The sequence below is a fragment of the Mauremys mutica genome, chromosome 25, assembly GCF_020497125.1.
Source record: "Mauremys mutica isolate MM-2020 ecotype Southern chromosome 25, ASM2049712v1, whole genome shotgun sequence".
Classification (NCBI taxonomy): domain Eukaryota; kingdom Metazoa; phylum Chordata; order Testudines; family Geoemydidae; genus Mauremys; species Mauremys mutica.
In genome coordinates, this window is record NC_059096.1 from 12,000,693 (window position 1) to 12,019,353 (window position 18,661).

An 18,661-nucleotide genomic window follows, 5' to 3' on the forward strand; every position below is an offset into this window, starting at 1 on the left:
TGATGACCCACCCAGGGGTGTCGTGTTACACTTCTGTACCCCTCCTGTGCGCTGTGAATCACCTGCCATGTCCTGCCCCAGAGGTGGCTGCATTCAGTGGGGAGCAGGTGTCCCTCTGGCCTGGGAAGCCCCTGGGGCCCCTTTGGAAAGCAAACAGGTGACCCACTGTGTTGTAACTGCAGCCGTGGGGCTGCTCTTCCCTCGGCCCCTCTCCTAGCGGGACAGCTCCACTGGCAGAGGAAGGTGAAGGCCCTGCCCAGCCCCTATGGGAACCAGGCCCCGTCGGCGGAGGTGGAGATGACGGCTTATGTGCTCCTGGCCTATCTCTCCTTGCCCAACGTGTCTGCTGCCGACATGGCGACCGCCGCCCAGATCGTCCGCTGGCTCAGCAAGCAGCAGAACCCCTACGGGGGCTTCGCCTCCACGCAGGTAACACCCCTGCCCTCGGCAAACCAGCGCTGCGGCCCTGGTGCAGGAAGGGGCCAGGAGCCCCTCGGGGGCTGCATCTCCGCAGCTGAGCCGAGGCCCTTCCTGGGAGAGGGAGTCCTGGGTGCAGAGCCCCCCTGCCCTGAGGGGCTGGGAACCAGGGTCCCGGTGTCAGCGCCCCGGCGGGTCCCGATCCTGCTGCAGTGAGTCTGAGCCGGGCTCCTCTCCCCAGAGCGTGACAGCAGCTCGGTGACTCTCCTCCCCAGGATACGGTGGTGGCCCTGCAGGCCCTGGCCAAATACGCAGCCCTGACATACAGCGCGAGCGGGGCTGTGTCGGTGACGGTGAGCTCCCAGGCCGGGGCCCGGCAGCAATTCCACGTGGACAACGCCAACCGGCTGGTGCTGCAGCGAGCGGCCCTGCAGGAGATCCCCGGGCAGTACACGGTGCGGGCCAGCGGCGAGGGCTGTGTCTTTGTGCAGGTGAGTGCAGGAGCCCCTGGGGCCCAGCCGGCCCAGCGGTGACTGGCTGTGCCCTTGCCCTGCCCCACGGCGCCTGGCTCTGGGCCCAGGCTCTGATCTGCGGTGGCGGAGGCAGCAGGCTCTGCCCCAACCCTCTTGCTTGTCTCCCAGCTGATCCTGCGCTACAACGTGCCGCCCCCAAAGAGCGCCGCGACCTTTGACCTGCGGGTGGAGACGGAGCCGAAGGAGTGCACCGAGAGCGCCACATCCCGCTTCAGCCTCGTGCTGCACGCCCGGTACGAGCCTCAGCCCCCAACCCCCGCTGGGTCCGAGCGCCCGGGGGCGGGGGCAGGCCCCAGGCAGCGGGGAAATGGCCGAGGCAGAGCCGCGCCACTGCAGGAATTGATCGCCGGGGGAGCTATCCCCCCACAGGGCTCAGGGCAGAGGCGGGGCCCCCTAGGAATGTGCCAGGGGCTAAAGGGCTGGTCCCGGGGCTGATCTAATGGACAGTCGGCTCCCAAGCAGCTCCTGGGGCCGGGCCCCTTACTGGGGAGCTCAGGGCTGGCCCGGGGCTAGTGGGACTCACAGCCCAGAGCAGGCAGAGGCATTAGAGACGCCTGTAGAGCCGAGAGGACGGGAGGCCTCCCCTCCCCCTCCACCCCCTGGGGTCTGTATCCAGGGCAAACCCCGACCTCAGCGCACGGCTCCTGTTGCAGGTACAGCGGGAAGCGCCCAGCCACCAACATGGCCATCATCGAGGCCAAGCTGCCGTCCGGCTATATCCCCGTCCAGAGCTCCCTGCGGCAGGTGAGCTTCCCAGGGAGGAGAACAGGCTGGGCCAGGAACACAGCATGAAACCAGGGGCTGATCCATGGGGGAAGAGCCCAGATCCCCAAGAGAACACAGATTGCAGCTCTGACCCCCAGGGCGAGCTCCCCCTGCAGAGCCCTGCCCTGGGGCACTGGGCAGCCCTGGGTCTCCCATCCAGTCACTGAGCAGGTCCTGACCCTGCTTAGCTCCCCCTACAACACAATGCCCATGTCTATGTAACCCCTCTGCCAGGCTGTAACGATAGCAGCAAGGGCCGGGTTCAATACATAGGGGTCCCTTCCCCACAACATAATGCAAACCAGCTTGAGCCCCCAGCCAGTGACCTGGGAAAATCTTACACACACCCCTGGGCACCTCGAGGAGGCAATACTTCCCCTCTCGCAAGCACAGACTCTTGGTGTAGCAGAAAAGGTTTAATCACATGAGATAAACAACAAGCATTAAATTGGGATAATACCTCAACTAGAGTTCATAGGTCAAACCGTGAGCAAAGCCCCACCCCAGCAAATTGGGCTGTGTCCTTCTCTCTGGGCCCTTGAGTCCAGCAACCCCCAAATCACCCACAGTCCCAAAAGTCCCACAATCCAAAAGTCTCTGTCCCGGGTCAGTGCAGCCCCAGAGTTCAAGAGTCTCTCTGCAGAGGTCCCCCTCCCCAGCCTGGGTAGAAAGGGGCACCTTACGTGGTTCGGGGCCAACTGCCCTGCCTCTTCGTGGGGTTTTGCTTCCACGAGTCGTCCCCGCAAACAGCTCAGCTGGCTCTGTGGCTGCTCCGCTCTGCCAGCTGCTCTGATCCGCCACCTGTCCTGTGATCTGCTCCGGCCGTCCTCGCGAGCTGCTCGGCTCCACTCACCCAGTGGCTGCACAAACTACTTCACTCCACTCTGCCAGCTGCTCTGCTCCATGGTATTGCTTCAGGCTCCCCCACTCATTAGCACAGTACTCAGTGCTCTCAGCTCAGCAAGTCCAGCTCTTCAGTGATTTCAGCTCTTAGTGATTCTAGCTCATAGTAGGGGAGTCCCAGTGCCAGTGAATTCAGCTCAGTGACCTGTATCTAGATTCTTAAGGGAATGAAAAATTAACTCTGACATTCCACAGTGGAGAGAAGCATAGGTGGAACTGGTGCTTCTGGCTCACACAAGGCACCTATACCACCAAATACAGATATCTGTCCCCAGCCTCTCTCTTTTCAATGGGTTTTGGAACCAATGTCCCTTGTCTAGCAAGTGCTATTTAGTTGATAATGAAACCCTCTATCATAAGACAGTTTTGTAGTTCCTCATTTACTTAATCAGGGTGACAACATTTCGTTCCTCCTGCCCCAATAACAACGAAATTGGGGATCCCACCGCTGTGAAAATAACCATCCCAAGCTTCTGTGCTGTATGCTAAGTGGGGTGGGAGTGCCAATGCAAATAACTGAAATGCCAATGCAAACACTTGAAACTTCTTTCCGCACTCTCCATAATTTACCACCAGATGTCAGGGTGGGGCTCATCCTGACTCTGCTTACATCTAGACTCCCGCCCCTCCCCCAGCAGACACCCAGTGCTCAGGTGTGACTGGCATGGGGGGTGGCAGCCAGGCCCCTCGGTCATGGGGACATTTGGTGCCCCATGTCCCAGCCCCCAGCAGAGCAGTAACTCCAGCCCCAGCCTCTCCATTCCTGGCTCAGCCGTTTCCTCCCTCTGCTCCTAGCTGGAGAAGCAGCCTTTGGTGAAGAGGCTGGAGGTGCAGAAGGACCAGGTGACGCTCTATCTGGACCAGGTGAGTGCAGGTAGCTCAGGGCTCCGGCAGCCTGGTGTGAATGGGGAGGGCGTGTCCTGCCCTGGCTTCACCCCCATTACAGCTGCTCTCATGGGCTCTGTGTCACATGCACGGCGAGGGGTCGCTGAAATCTCCCTTGGTTCCAAGTGACCCGTTTCCATAAAGGATGAGGAGATGGGACCAGAGCAGCCAAACCCCAGGGAGGGCCGTGAATGGAGTGACGGGGAGCTCAGGGTTGGGGAGGCTGGAACTGGGCCCTGAGTGTGATGAAAGGGGGTCACATTTTTCAGGGGGGTGGAACAGGGATTCGGGGGGAGCATTTTCTCACTGCTCCAGGCCGCAGGGGCAGGGGGAAGCGGCTGGGCCAGGCCGAGCCTCGGGGAGGAGGGGGTTCGAGCTGCCAGTGCAGCCGTTCAGCCCAGGCGCTCGCTCTGTCGCTCTCTCGGTAGCTGACGAAGGAGGCGGCGAGTTTCACCTTCTCCCTGGAGCAGGATTTCCCTGTGAAGAATCTCAGAGCAGCCCCAGTGAGACTGTACGATTACTACGAGACGGGTGAGTCCCGCCCTGGCTCCGCCCCCATTACAGCTACTCGCTAGGCTCTGTGGCACAGTCTGGCTGGGTGGGCGTGTCCTGCGCTTGCTCCACCCCCATTACAGCTGTTCTCCTGGGCTCTGTGTCACACTCAGGGCATGGGGTCACTGAAATCTCCCCAGGATCCAAGTGCCCCATTTCCATAAATCCCAATCAGGTCAGTGCCTTCCCGGGTTCGATCTGTGGGGTTGCTCACCGCGAGGGACACGGGAGCCGTGTGCTCGTCGGGCTAGTGGGGAGGGTGCGGCTGGTGTAACTGGGGCCGTCCCAGCAGGAGCAGGTGAGTCCCGCCCCTTCAGGGCCCCCCACAGTTCCCTGCCATCCAGCTCCTCAGACACCCCCAGAATCCTTTGTGCTGGGCCAGGAGTTGGCAGGACGGTTTCCCTGGGTGTTTTCAGGGGCAACTCAGTGGTGATTTTTGGGCCAATCTGACTTACTGGATGGGGGATGGGAGAGAGCGCACAGCCCCACTCAGACAACTGGGGGCGACCTCCCACTCCCTTCTAGGGCTGAGACCTACAGCAGGGATCCCCTGGGGCTGGGGGAACAGACTCTGCCTGTGTGGGATTGGGGGAGAGGTTCTCATCCCCCCACTGGGTGTCTCCTCCATTCCTTACATCCCTTGCTGTTGCAGGTGAACACACAGAGGCTGAGTACAGCGCCCCCTGTGGCTCAGGTAGGTGTGATGCACCCACACACAACTCCAGTCCCTACAGCTTTATGGGTGGGGGAGTCCATGGGCCGGAGAGGTGTGTGTGTGTTGTAGACGGCAAAGGAAGAGGAGATGGGAGCATGGAACGCGCCAGGACCATGTGTGTGTGTGGGAGGGGGGAGACATCTGGGGGAAAGGGTCTATGTGGGGCACAAGGGAATCTGTCTTGAGGGCGGGGGTGACTCTGAGGGGAGAGTATTATTGGGGGGTTAGAGAGTCTGGGGGGCCGTGTCCACAGGTGTCTGCTGGGCGTGTGCGTGGGAGTGATTTTGATCCTGTCTCAGGGGATATTTGTGATTGTTTAAAGCCCCTGACGCCGACATGATGGAAAATTCCCGCTGAAGCCCCCGCCCCTGCTGGGCACCCGCCTCCCCTCCCATCCCAAGAGCCCCTTGCTGGCAGCCGACAACCCAGGATCGAGGAGGGCACGGACAGGCCTCGTCTCAGCTGCTGCTCTTCCCAGAACCAGCTGCACTATCCCTCTTAGCACCTTCTTCAGCCAACGCCTCCCCATTCGCTCTGCAAACATCCCACCTGCTCTCCCATCTCTCAGCCCCCAGACCGGCCGCATGATCCCAGCTGTCTGTTACACACTGGGACCAGTGACTGCAGTGGGGACCCCTGGGTTTTGCTGCCCCTCCTGCCTGGAGCCTCAGTGTAAAACAAAATACAAAAACCCACTTCTTTGTGAGGCTGTTTTGTCGCTTTGTGCCTGCCCTGCTGCTGCTCCTCACACGGCTCCTGTGCATCCTTAGAGCAGCCAGATCCTGGGACCGTGGCTCTGTCCCCTTCCCCAGCCCTTCGGTCATTGCTGTGGGGTTTGGCTTTAACCCTGGGTCGGGCAGCGACAGCCCCCCGGGTTCCAGCCCCAGCTGGCAGAGCTGCCCTCGTTACACATGTCTACATGAAAATGAACCAGTTCAACTGAAGTTAGTTTTGAAACCAGTTTACTTACCCCAGTGAAAACCCCAGTGTGGATGCACTTATTGTGGTGTGGCGGAGGTTGTTTTAGTTTAGGAACTAAACTAGAATCAACTCTTCTCTCAGCCCGACAGGAGCACCTCTACTGGCTCGCATGGGTTGAACTAAATTGATTTTAGAAGCGAAGGCCTGAGAGAGGGAGGAATGGCTTGTCCGACTCCTTACAACTCTTGCTTGGTTTTGGGTTTTTTTGGTATGTTTTGTTACTATCTGTTTGATTCCACAGACCAATGACCATTGTGGGGAAAGGCGATCTCTGTGACAGGTCTATCCCCAGTCAACCAAGGTGTGAGAGCCTAGTGTACATGCTGTGAGATGCCCAGCCAGTCCTCCAGAGATCCCAGGGCAGAGACGACTTGACATTCCTGCTACTTCCCGGGTAAATAGGAAGCAAGAAAAATAAATCCATAGACCGTTCAGATCCTCCCTATCCATCGCATTTCTCTTCCTCTTTGCCTGGGCCTGGCTTCTGTAGTGATAATGTTACACTAACAGAACTGGTGGCATTTAATTCCTGTTCCCAGTGATGTTTATAGGTGGAGCCAATAGCAGCCCCTCTATTTCTGCTGCCTGACCCTTTCCATTATAAAGTTCTCTCCCAGTCTTTTCTTTGAGATGCTCTCACCCGCCATTGTTTGCAGCGGGTCTTTGATATTCAGCCCTCAGGCTGGAGAATTGGCCTTTCTTTGTTCTATCAGATTCCATTCAGATATTGCTTAGATAGGAACCCTGGGGTTTCTACCTTTTTTCATTTGGGGACCCCTATAACATTGTGAATGGAGGTGCGGACCCCCTTGGAAATCTTAGAGTCTGCGGACTCCCAGGGGACTGCAGACCACAGGGTGAAAACCACTGTTCTGTGGGAACGACGGCCTTTCGCAGACTCCTTAGACCTAGTTTGCCAGCCCTTATTTGTCCTCGGGCCACAGGTGGAGGGAGAACCACTGACATAAACTGTTCAGAACAATCCCCATTTCCCCTCCGGCACTTGTGTTCCTGCCCGAATCTCACTGAGCTCGAACCACCCACAGTGCCGCCTCCTGCTGCCACCCCCAAAGCAGCAGCGCCAGCTCCTGTCCTGGGAACAAGAGGGAGCTGCTCTAGCAAGAGGTGTGGGCTTCCCTCCCTGGGCACAGACCATGACTCCAGCGGCCCATGGCACCTCTGGGCGATCACATGGAGCAGGACCTCCGTCCCACCCGGCCCACTGAGCCAAATAGCCCATCACCCACCCAGGACAACAACCTGCTCCTGCTGCCACTTAACGTAATGCTATGGCCATGGCTCAAGGAGTAGCAGCCTGTGCTGAAGGTTCAAACACACAGAGGGATGTTGCATGCTCAGCATATACTGGACGCTGCGGTGTGAAGCCTGGAGACGGAATTCAGACGGAATGTGTCAGACCCAGGGCTGGCTCAGCACGACCTGAGCCTTGGAGATGCAGCTGAAAACTACAGAGCAGATCAAACGGAGACAGCGCAAGAGAGCAGTGGGTCCCTGCGCAGCCCCCGGGGGTCGTGTCCCACCAGCTGTTTTCCCTTTACGGGGACCCTCTGCTCTGATTGTGGATCCCCCAAGTTCCTGGAGTCTTTTCAGTCTGTGTGTGGCGGGGGAGGCATGTGGGGATGGAGCCGTGTTCTCTAGGCCCTATGGGGTCCCTTGGTAGACAGGAGGCTCCCAGGGCCGGGGGGCGAGGCGGGAGAGGCCCACAGTGGTGGTGGTGGTGGCCCACAGTGGTGGTGGTGGTGGCCCACAGTGGTGGTGGTGAAGCCTGAGATACAGCTGGGCACGTGGGGTCTGTGGGGAGAAAGCCCTGATGGAGGGGAGATGTCTCGGGAGGGGGCAGCGTTCAAACCTGGCTGGACCCGGCTGGGTCGGGTTCTCTTGGCCCTGGCGTCTTAGTATCAGTTTCTGAGCTGAATCGTGTTTTTCTTATTTCCTGCCCATCTCCCGGCTCGGGCCAGGTCTGATTTCCGGGGGGCGAATGCTGCTCTGGGAGACGCTCCCGCAGCTGTTCCCAGACCCCACTGGGGCTGCGGAGCCTGTTTGGGTCGTTGGCTGGGGCTGTCTCGGGATGCCCAGCTGTGACCGAAGGAAGAATTGGGCTCTGTGATGCCAGGACTGGCCGTGACAGAGACCTGAGCCGTTCCATGGACGCCGATCTAAGGGATACGGGCCCCAGGCCTGATGCCTGACGCTTACCCACTTCCTGAATCGCTCTGCCCTGGGCAGGGGCCTCCCACCCCACCCCCAGGTTCACCACTCCTAAAGGCTGTTTGCCTGGTAGGACTGAAATCCCTGTTACCTTTGAACCATCCTAAGGGAGAGGTAAATATTTGAGGGTGTCACTGAGTCTCCGGGCGATGCTCTGGAACTGCTCCCCACAAAGCCAGTCAGGACTTTGGGGAGCCTCCTCTCCCTTGGAGCAGACTGTCTTCAGGGCAAGAAGCTCACACGGCTTCACCTCCTGGGTCTCTCCTTGGAGTATTCAGCATCCTGTGCCCCCTCCGTGCGCTTCCCACAGCGAGTCCACCCAGGCGGGGTCCTGGGGAAGCCACAGAGTCATGCACACACCCCCACTTCCCAGTCAGACGTGATTCTTAGCCAGCCAGTAAAACAGAGGTTTATTCGATGACGGGAACATGGTCTAAAACAGAGCTTGTAGGTCCAGAGAATGGGACCCCTCAGCCGGGTCTCTTGATAACAATGTTAAATAGCACAGAACCAAGAACTGATCCCTATGCAATCCCCTCGATCAATGATGGTTCCCCATTTGCAGTTACATTTTGAGATCTATCAGTTAGCCAGTTTTTAATCCATTTAATATGTGCCGTGTTATTTTATATTCTTCTAGATTTTTAATCAAAATGTCACATGATATCAAGTAAAACGCCTTACAGAAATCTCAATAAATTACATTGACACTATTACCTTTATCTACTACATTTATAATCTCATCAAAAAAGATATCAAATTGGTTTGACAGGATCTGATTTCCATAAACCATTGTGAATTGGCATTAATCATGAGAGTCTCTTCTAATTCTTTATTAACCAAGTCCCGTATCAGCCACTCCATAATTGTGGTAGAGATCCACGTCAGACTGACAGGCCTCTAATTACCCAGTTCATCCCATTTACCTTTTTAAAATATTGACACAACATTAGCTTTCTCCCATTCTTCTGGAATTTCCCCAGTGTTCAAGACTTACTGGGAATCAACATTAAAGGTCCAGCAAGGTCCTCAGCCAGCTCTTTTAAAACTCTTGGATATAAGTTATCTGGAGCTGCTGATTTTAAAATGTCTCCCTTTGGTAGCTGCTGTTTACCATTCCCCCCAGATACTAGTGGAATGGAACGAGTGTTCTCCCCTTCATGTGACATGACAACTTCATCTGTTTTTTCCCAAATGCAGAACAGAAATATTTATTGAACCTTTCTGCCTTTTCAGAATTCAGGAGTAACGGATGGTCCCTAAAATTAGGGGGGCCACCAGCACCGAACCATTGCCTCACACACACCCCACACCTTTTCCCTGAATCCCTGCCCCCACACTGCCCTTCCCCCTGAGGTCGCACTCCACACTGCCCCATCTCCCCAAGCCCCACCCTCACACCACCATTCCGTCCAAGGCACCACCCCCAAGGACCTGCCCCCACTGCCACCTCTTCCCCTTAGACTTCTAAACATAATGGAACCATGGCCCCCTGCCCATTCCCCCCCTCCCGTTCCGGCATCCCGTCTCCATTATTGTTAATAATTCTGCCATTTGATTTGATAATGGACCAGTTCCATTGTTAGGATTCATTTTGTTCCGAATAGACTTTAAAAGCTCCCTTTTATTGTCCTTAACTCAGCTGGCCATAGATTTCTTAATATGTCATTTTGCTTCCCTTACCAAGTTTCTACAGTCCAGATTTATATTCATTTCCACCAATTTCTCCTTTCTTCCTTTTGCTATACATCATTTTAAAAAATATTTTATAGTTGCTTTCATTTGCCCTCTGAGCCAGATCAGTTTTTTAACCAGTTTGATTGATTGTGGCTTTTGGGACATCTAGTAAAGTGTTCTTAAATAATTCCCAATTTTCATTCACATTTTTCTGATTAAATTATTTTTTCCAGCTGATTCGGCTCATAATTGTTTTCAGCTTTGTGAAACAGGCCCTTTCAAACCACCGAGTGGAAATATTACTGGTCTGGAATGTAATGTGTTGGCACGTTGTAAATGTGATGGAGTCAGGATCACCTGTACCTAGGCTACCATTTATGGTTAGTTCTGTGATCAGCTCCTCTTTATCTCTCAAGGCGAGGGCTCATATAGAACACTCCCCTGGCGGATGGAACATTTTTTGAGTTAGGAAAATATATAAGAAATTCCAAAGACATTTTAGTACTGGCAGCACCCGACCGCCAACATGTGTCACTCACAATGAAATCCCCCAGGATCACACAGCTTCTTTTCATACATTCTATAAATAGCTGCATAAGGAGCCACTCATCCCGTTCCTTCGTGGGATTTGGTGATCTGCCCCAGACACCAGCTAACCCCCCATCTTGTGCTGTATCGGTTAGGACACGGATCCATAACCATTCAAGATCATTTTCTCCCAAGTTGTCAGTGACTCGGAAACAAGTCTGAGACACTCTGCTGACCATGTGCAAATGGCAATGTTCTGTACTTTATAACCTAGCCAGAGCCTAGATTGACGTGGATTTTCATGGCAAGAGGAAAAACCCTTCTCTTCCCCTAGCACAATCCCCCTGCCAGATTTCAATTCCAGGCTCCAAAGCATGAAGGCGCTAGAACTCCTCAACAAAATGGTCAGGAAAATGGATTGCCCTGGAAAAAGCTACCTGTGCTACTGCCAACCGTGTTCTCAAAAATGCCTCAACTCGTTTTTGCTGAAAGTTTACAAAAAACATTCAACCCAAGGCAGAGCCTGAGCATGGAAATTTCATCTCCAGCCGTCCCAGTGCAGGAACGTTAGAAGCGATCGTGAATGGGGTTTTCATGAGACGTGTTCAGCAACTTTAATGTTCTTCTCATTTGCATTGCAGTAGTGGGGTCGCTGCCAGAACCCACTTTAATGAACTCATTTCTCAGCAAGCTCCTCCCCCATGCTCCTGCCAGGGCTTTCCCAGCATCCCGGCTAATGCACCACTACTGACCCCCCAGAGGGGCCCCCTGGCTCCTCTGAGCCTTTGCCAGGCAGCATCCTCTGACTCAAGCTGCAAGAACCTGTCAGAGCCTCGAATCCAGCAGCTGGGGGTGGTGGGTAAATATTGTCCTGGCTGCGTCCCCCAGTCCTGCCAGAGACCTGACACGTCCCTTGTTTACCCCAGATCAAAGCGAAGCTCCATCTCCAGAGTCTGTATCAGGGCAGAGCAGGCTGGTCTCCAGCACAGAGCGTGGGGGAGAGGAGGAAGAAGGACCCAGAGGGGGGTGACGTGTGTGTGTCCCCTTGTGCCTGCCCATCTGCCTGCACCCCAGGAATGGGGGCCCCAGTAACCTGCCTGCTGCTCCTCCTGCACCTCACAGCTGGGATGTCTGCAGAGCCGTAAGCCCTGTCCGGGTCTGTCTGTCTGTCCGCGTGGTGGGCGGTGCGGGGGGGTTGGAAGCAGCCGAGGGCACCGATGAGGGGGCTGCTCGATCCGAAACTGATGGGACAGGTCCGTTCTCCCCTGGGAGCTCAGTCCTTGACGCTGGGTCCCTCCTGGGCCCCCCTGGTCTGACCCCTCCCAGCGCTGTGGGAGGGTGGCTCTGGTTAAGGCAGTGGCTTGGGGGCAGGAGAGCTGGGGTCAGTGCCCGGGTCTGCCACGGATGCCCTGTGCGCCCCTGGCCAGACACCGACCCTCTGAGCCTCAGCTCCCCTGTACCATGGGGTGATGATCCTCTGCGGCCGCCTGCTCCCGTCAGCCTGTCACCTCCTCGGGCCTCGGCCTGTCTCTGCCTGCGGGTCTGTCCTGCCCCAGCGCAGGGGGCCAGGCCGGGCTGGGCCTCTAGGCACCAGTGCAATAGAACAGTAATTACCGACGAACCCAGCGCGTTAAACCAACGTCTCAGCAGAACTGGGCAGTGCCCCGACGGTGCAAACGCCGAAGGGTTCCTGCGAGGGCGGGCGGAGGCCCCCGGGTGCAGACTGGGCTGGGGGTGGGGGTGGGGCTGTATCTAAGCCGGTTACTGGCTGCAAAGGGCTCATGTGCTCAGCACAGCCCCAGACTAACCAGCCCCCCGCCCCCCCCCGAGCCGTACACAGGGGTCTCTGCTCAATCTCAGTCCTCCTTCTGGGCAGACCGAGCAGCCGAGAGGCCGGGGATGGAGGGGGACTGAGCCCCTCTCTGCGCCCCCTGGGCCCCTCCAGGTCCACGGGAGGCAGGCTGGGGTGGGGGATGTAGTGGGGGGGTCTTGCCCTGCCCCTGCCCTGTGGTTAGAGAAACGAATCAGCTTCCAGAGCCATTGACCCAGCTCTGTCCCAGCAGGGGGACACTCAGAAATCGGGAGTCACCTCCAGTCCTGGGGGAGGCTCTGGGCTGTCCCCTCCCCCACTGCCCGGTGCTTTCCCCTCCCCAGGCACTATGTGGTGGTGAGCCCAGCCGAGCTCTACCACCCGCACACGGGGACGGTGTCAGTTCATCTCGGCGACCTCAACGAGACCGTCCGGGTGAGCGTCCGGCTGGAGAGGGGGGATGGGCCCAGCGCTATCACCCTGCTGGAGAGAGAGGTCCGGGAGCCCCGTCTGCACGAGAACGTGCGCTTCCAGGTGAGCCCCCGCCCGCAGCCATGGGCACGGCCCCGGGCACTGGCCATGGGCACGGAGCCCGTCAGCCCCGGGTCTGCAGCCCCAGCCCAGACTCGGGCCCCGGGCACAGCAGGGCTCAGGGCACTGGCCATGGGCACGGAGCCCGTCAGCCCCGGGTCTGCAGCCCCAGCCCAGCCTCGGGCCCCGGGCACAGCAGGGATCAGGGGACTGGCCCTGGGCACGGAGCTGGTCACTCAATGGGCAGCTGTAACCACAGAACTCGAGCCGATCCCTCAGCAGCGACAGGCAGGGGGGAGCGGGGATGGGGTGGGGGGCACAGAGTGCCCTGGCTTCCAACTCCACCGAGTGCCCCAGGTTCATGCTCCCTCCCGTTCAGGGCCCCCAGCCTGGGGAGGGGGGTTGTGACAGATTTTCATTACCAATCTGCCTGGAGCGTCAGGTGATCTGGCTGACGCTGCAGGATCGTTTGGGGAGGAGATGACGAACACACCAAGTGTTTACATTTTCAAGCTTTATTAATAAAATAATAAAATACAGCAGAGAGTGCTGGGAACGCTCCCACGTCAGTCAGGGGAAGAAAGAAAGCATTAGAGACCCAAGCCCTAACCCACTTTCATACTCACATGCACGACCCAGACTGGCCAAGTCTGGGTGTTACGTCAGAAGAAGAGAGGGGGGAAGGTGCACGGGAGTGCTGTCCAGGGCCCAGGTCGTCCAAGGATTTGCTGTGCTCTCCAGATTGCTCCAGCTCTCAGGAGGGTTTTAAGTCCTGGCTCATCGGGGGTGGGGTGGGGGAGTGCTCCATTCAGGAACCTCTGCTCCTGGTTCCCTCTGTGCCAGTGCAAACCAGCTTCCTGTGGCCTCCTTGACTTTCTCCAAAACACACCAGCTAGACTCTGTTGTCCTCTTTGTTTTCCTCTGCGCTGGCCTTCGCTTGCCTCGCTTGTTATGGGCTGGCTCTGCAGGTCTGTGTCTGTTCAATTAAATCTTCCTTTCTCACGGTTGGTTTGTGGATTCCGGGCTCCCCGTTTCTTGGCCGGCAGCCGAGAGTCAGATGTGTGCTGTGGCCTTGAGCTGGCTGGAGTTAGCGTCTTATCTTCGGACTGAGCTTGCTGGCTGCAGTGTTGAGTTAACCCGTTCTTTGCTTTCGTCTTTCTCTCCCCGCTCGGCCTCTCGTACCTGCAAAGGAAACTTCCACTCCCCGCTCACACACCTTTGACCCTTCCCAAAATGCTTTGCAATGCTAGCAGCAGCGTTAGAAATATACAATGCAGATCTGCCTTCCAGGGAACTCCCTGAGGGCGGGGGCCATTGGGTTGTGACAGGGTTCCTCACAAACACCACTGCTCCCCCACCCCCGTGCAATAGCGGGTCTGCGCCACAACCGGCCCGTTACCAGCCACTGTGGCCTTGCTGGGGTCCCCGTGTGCAGGTTCCAGCCCCGTCCGGGGGGCAGCAGGAAGTGGCAGAGCTGCACGTCTCGATCCGGGGAGATGCCCTGCAGTTCTCTGAGCGGAAGAAGGTGCTGCTGCGGGCGCTGCAGCCCGGGACCTTTGTGCAGACGGACAAGGCCGTCTACAAGCCGGGACAGACAGGTGAGAGGGCAGGAGCTGCTGGAGGGAGTTTCCTGGGGCCCCAGGCCCTTGGGACGGACTCCCGGGCTCGGGGGCTGGGCTGGGGGCCTAGCGAGGGATTCGGGACTCTCACTTCTAGGCCCCTGTCTGCACCCGGCCCCAGGGGAGAAGAGGCCCAAAGCCTGAGGCCTGTTTGGGGGCCTGTCTGGAACCAAGTTGGGGGTCTCAGCCCCTCCTTGGCGATGGCACAGACACTGCAGGGGGCACCGATCGGCCTCCTCTGGCGGGCTCAGCAGGGAGGCGGGGGTTGGCTGGGCCCTGGAGGTTGAGCTCCATGAACAGCAGGTATCAGAGGCTGGGGGACACTAACCTTCCCCAAACAGCCCTGCGTGGCCCCACCCATGCTTCGTCCCCGGGACCCCTCCTGCTTCCTGCTGGCGCTCTGCGGCTCTTCCCTCATAGCCGGGGCCCCCGATTGGGCTGGGCTGGGGCTAGGGGGCCTGTGGTCAAGGACTCCAGGCGGCTGGAGCTGGTGCTCGGCTGCCCGGCGCTCCAGGCCTGGGGGCGCTGAAGGCTGCACTGCCCGACCAGCGCCAGGGGAAGGGTTGGCAGGCGTCTGGTTTTTGACCAGAATGCCCAGTCGAAAAGGGATCTGGTGGCTCCGGTGAGCACTGCTGACTGGGCCGTTTAAAGTTCGGGTGGTGGCGCAGCAGGGCTAAGGCAGGCTCCCTGCTTGCCCTGGCTCCGCACAGCTCCCCGGAGGCAGCCAGCATGTCCGGCCCCTAGGCACAGGGGCGATCAGGGAAGCTCCACGGGCTCCCCCACCCTCAGCGCCGGCTCCACAGCTCCCTTTGGATGGAAACTGCAACCAATGAGAGCTGTGGAGACGGTGCCTGGGGGTGCGGGCATCACGCACTGCACGGAGCTGCCTGACCACCCCTCCATCTAGCCCGGGGTAGGCAAACTTTTTGGCCTGAGGGCCACATCTGGGTGGGGAAATTGTATGCAGAGCCATGCATGTAGGGCTGTGGCAGGGGGTCGGGGTGTGGGAGGGAGTGCAGGGTGTGGGAGGGGGCTCAGTGCAGGAGGTTGTGGTGCAGGAAGGGTGTGGGGTGCAGGAGGGGGCTCAGGACGGGGGTTAGGGTGCAGGAGGGATGCGGGCTTCAGCCTGGTGCCGCTTACTTCGAGTGGCTCCGGGGTGGCAGTGGGGCTAAGGCAGGCTCCCTGGCTGCCCTGGCCCCACGGCGCTCCCGGAAGTGGCCAGCATGTCTGGCAGTGCCTCCTGGGGGTTGGGTGGGGCAGGCAACTCTGTCACACTCTGTCCTCGCCTGTGGGTACCACCCCGAAATCTCCCATTGGCTGCTGTTCCCCTTTCCCGGCCAATGGGAGCTCCGGGGGTTGGGGATCTGGGGGCTGCACCACCTGCATAGTGCTCTGAGGCTGTGGGCTGCACCACCCACCCATCCAGGGCTCCACGGTGGAGGGTCTCAGGCAGCCTAGGGCTGGGGCGAGGGAGGGGGCATCTGCGGAGGGGTGGAAGGTAGGGCTCTAGCCTCTAGTCTCTGACGGGGGCAAGAGGGCAGGAGGGGGTGGGAATTGGGGCCGGGGACAAGCCTCTCACATGTCGCCCTTGCTGAACTCCCTTCCAGCCGCCCAGGGCAGGGCCGCGGGGGGAAGTGGGGGAAGCTGGTGCTGCGCTGCCCGGGCTGGGCCCATTCTGCGGGTTCACAGAGGCCGTCAGTGCCCAGGGTGTCCAGCTGACACCTTCCCCAGCTGGGAATTCACTCAGACAAACCGAGCCGGGGCTGATTCCCGCCTCTGCCTCTGCTCCTTTGCAGTGAAGTTTCGAATCGTCAGTTTGGACAAAGACTTCGTTCCCAGTACCCGGAAGGTGAGAGCTGGGGTGGGGGGTTGGCGGGGGCAGGGTAACAGGGCCCTGGAGGACTGGACACGTTAGGTTTGTCTACACCAGGCAGCCTGTTCATCCGGTTTGAAATCAGACAGTCCTCTTCATGGGTGGTTTGGCCCCGTCCCGTGCATGCTTGTGTCTGGTATTGGATGGGGGGCGCCATTTGGCAGAGCGCACTGCTCCGCCCCTGCGGGCGTGAACTCACACACACCGAGTGTGCGAGGTCACGCCAGCGGGGACAGGCCCACGCCAATCCTGGAAGTACCGGGATGTCCGGTATCTGGGAATGCCTCAGCCGCCACCCTGGTCTACATCAGCGTTTCTCAAACTGGGGTCTGTGGACCCCTGGGGGTCCCCGATCGAACTCCAGAGGATCCGCAGGCCCCGCTCATCAGTTCCTCCCCCTCCCTCCCTCCCTCTATCTCCCGGAGGCTACTGAAGCCAAACCGGGAGATTTTAGGTGCTAAAAGTCCGGTCAGCGGTGCAGCAGGGCTAAAGCAGGCTCCCTACCTGCCCTGGCTCCGTGCTGCTCCCGGAAGCATCCAGCATGTCCCCGGGGCGGAGGCAGAGGGTCTCTGTGGGCTGCCCCCACCCTGAGCGCTAACGTTTGAGAACCGCTGGTCTACACTGCTGCAGGGGGCGAGCCTCCCAGGGCAGGTAACAGCCTTGCAGTAGCAGGGCTTGTGCTGGCCTGCTGAAAACAGCCGTGTGGAGCAGCCCCCTGGGCTTCAGAGCCCAGTGCCTTGGGCAGTGGCCTCTGTTGGTTGCAGTCTCTTCACTGCACAGAGAGGGATGATTGCACATTGCATGGAGCCGGAGTGAGAGCGCTGGGCACCCACTGGCTTTAGTGCAGTCTGTGATTGGCTGTGGGTGCCAGCCCCCCCCGATGACAGTCATTAGCACCTTTCAGCCTAACCGTGCTGTGCGCTGAGTGAGGTGGCAGAATCGGGCCCAGTGTGGAAATACAGATTGACAGCTCCCCTCCCAGCCACCTCGCCCGGGCACTGGCTGCAGCGCAGACCCCCGGCCCTTAGACTGCCCCTTGGCAGAGACCCCAGCATCTCGCCCTGCTCCTCCACGCACAGACCAGCCACCCACTGCCCTGTACCCGCCACCGCGGGGTGGGGCACGGGAGGTGCGAGGGCTCCAGCCTCATGGGCTCCCCTCCCTTTCCCTGCTCCCTCGGTCACCCCCGCTGCTGTCCCCATGATCCCCCATGGCCCCAGAGACACCCCGGCCCTGGGCAGGTCACAGGCAGCCCGGGGGCAGTGGGGGGTGTTTCCTGTCCCTCTAACCAGCCATCTCCTGTCTGTTTGCTTTGCAGCTGCCCCTGGTGACCGTGCAGGTCAGTCTGTGCCTCTCCAGCCTCCTCCTCTTCCTGTCTGGCTCGTCCGAGGGCACCCGGGGGTGTTCAGTGGTGGGGATCCCAGAGGAGTCTGGGCTGTGACCACAGTGTCCAGCAATCCAGCCCTAGAGCCTCTGCCCTGCTGTGGGGCTGCAAAGGGTCCCAGAGCACAGGGCGTTTCTGGGCTGGGCCCCACAGGGGGCAGGGAGGGGACATTGTGCTATCGGGGTACGTCCTCCCCACCCCGAGTTTGCAGCGTCTGGGGGTGTCTGTCCGGGAGGCAGGTGGGTTTGGGCCTGGCTGGGATCCCTGCCTGAGTCGCTCACCCCAGATGTTCCCAGCCCCCGAACTCTGGGTAAGGCAGTGAGTTGATCAGCCAGTGGGGAACTCAGCGGGGAGCTCCCTTGGGAGCCTGATGGGGGAAGGGCAGTGGAGGGGGGGGGTCTCTGGGAGCTGCAGGGGCAGAGGGGAGGGGTGGGGGTTTGGGGAGGCTGGGTGGGGGGAGGGGGGCAGGGAACGTACCCCCAGAGGCCTAGCACTGAGATGGAAACGGTCCCTACGGCGAGTTCCCTGGGCTTTGTCCAGGCTGGAGATGGAGTGTCTCTCGGGAGCCTGTTCCCCGCAGGGGCGGTGCCCTCGTGTCAGGGCTGAGGGGGGCTGGCAGGGGCCCCCTTACCCAGCGGCTGCCCGGCGGTGCCTGCTCCAGCCTAAGGAGAAGGATTTGAGCCCCCGGGCGTCGATCCAGCCCCCGTCGGCAGCACGAGGCACTCGGGGGCTGCCGGGGACGAGCCGTGTGTGGGGGCAGCGGCTGAGCAGGGCGTGTCCGTGTGCCAGGATCCCAGCGGGAACCGCATCGCCCAGTGGCGAGATGTGACTCCGCAGCAGGGCATCGTGGATCTGTCCCTCCCGCTGTCTGGAGAGCCGGCCCTGGGGACGTACGCCATCGGGGCGCAGGGGACGAGGCACTCGTTCAGCGTGGAGGAATACGGTGCGCAGCGGGGCCCAGGGCAGCGACCGAGGTCACGGCTCTGGCACACGGGGTGGGAGGGGGATTCCTGAGTCTCCCTGGGGCGAGGTGTCTGTGGGTCCCTGTCAGAGGGTCCCTGGGAGCTCAGACCCCTGGGACTGGCCCACCAGCTCCAAGCTCTCCTGGGCCTCAGCCACCCCATGCTCACTCCTCCCGCAGTAGGGCCCTGGGGGAGGGGGAATTCAGCCTCCCTTCCCTGCCCCGGCCCTGCCCCACTCTGCCCTAGGCCCTGGGGGAGGTCTCAGGTCGGTGCCGCTGCGGGGATGCAGAGCTGGGG

General features: G+C 59.4%; 2 protein-coding genes across 7 annotated transcripts in view; both read left to right on the top strand.

Moving 5' to 3' along the window:
- The window catches only part of LOC123356523 (alpha-2-macroglobulin-like protein 1), a 125,659-nt gene extending 120,188 nt beyond the window's left edge, over positions 1 to 5,471 (top strand). For all 5 annotated transcript variants that reach the window (XM_044999856.1, XM_044999860.1, XM_044999859.1 and 2 more), the window contains 8 exons: positions 218 to 429; positions 693 to 908; positions 1,059 to 1,183; positions 1,604 to 1,694; positions 3,414 to 3,482; positions 3,932 to 4,034; positions 4,708 to 4,749; positions 5,093 to 5,471. In XM_044999856.1, the coding sequence (XP_044855791.1) occupies positions 218 to 429; positions 693 to 908; positions 1,059 to 1,183; positions 1,604 to 1,694; positions 3,414 to 3,482; positions 3,932 to 4,034; positions 4,708 to 4,749; positions 5,093 to 5,127 (893 nt within the window). In that variant the 3' untranslated portion in view covers positions 5,128 to 5,471. The remainder of the gene's footprint in view (positions 1 to 217; positions 430 to 692; positions 909 to 1,058; positions 1,184 to 1,603; positions 1,695 to 3,413; positions 3,483 to 3,931; positions 4,035 to 4,707; positions 4,750 to 5,092) is intronic.
- Positions 5,472 to 11,164: 5,693 nt separating this feature from the next.
- The window catches only part of LOC123356522 (alpha-2-macroglobulin-like protein 1), a 70,162-nt gene continuing 62,665 nt past the window's right edge, over positions 11,165 to 18,661 (top strand). Inside the window, exons 1-6 of one of the 2 annotated variants that reach the window (XM_044999854.1) lie at positions 11,165 to 11,326; positions 12,340 to 12,529; positions 13,962 to 14,124; positions 15,942 to 15,994; positions 17,337 to 17,357; positions 18,192 to 18,363. In XM_044999854.1, the coding sequence (XP_044855789.1) occupies positions 11,262 to 11,326; positions 12,340 to 12,529; positions 13,962 to 14,124; positions 15,942 to 15,994; positions 17,337 to 17,357; positions 18,192 to 18,363 (664 nt within the window). In that variant the 5' untranslated portion in view covers positions 11,165 to 11,261. The remainder of the gene's footprint in view (positions 11,327 to 12,339; positions 12,530 to 13,961; positions 14,125 to 15,941; positions 15,995 to 17,336; positions 17,358 to 18,191; positions 18,364 to 18,661) is intronic. The other variant, XM_044999855.1, reaches the window with a different exon arrangement.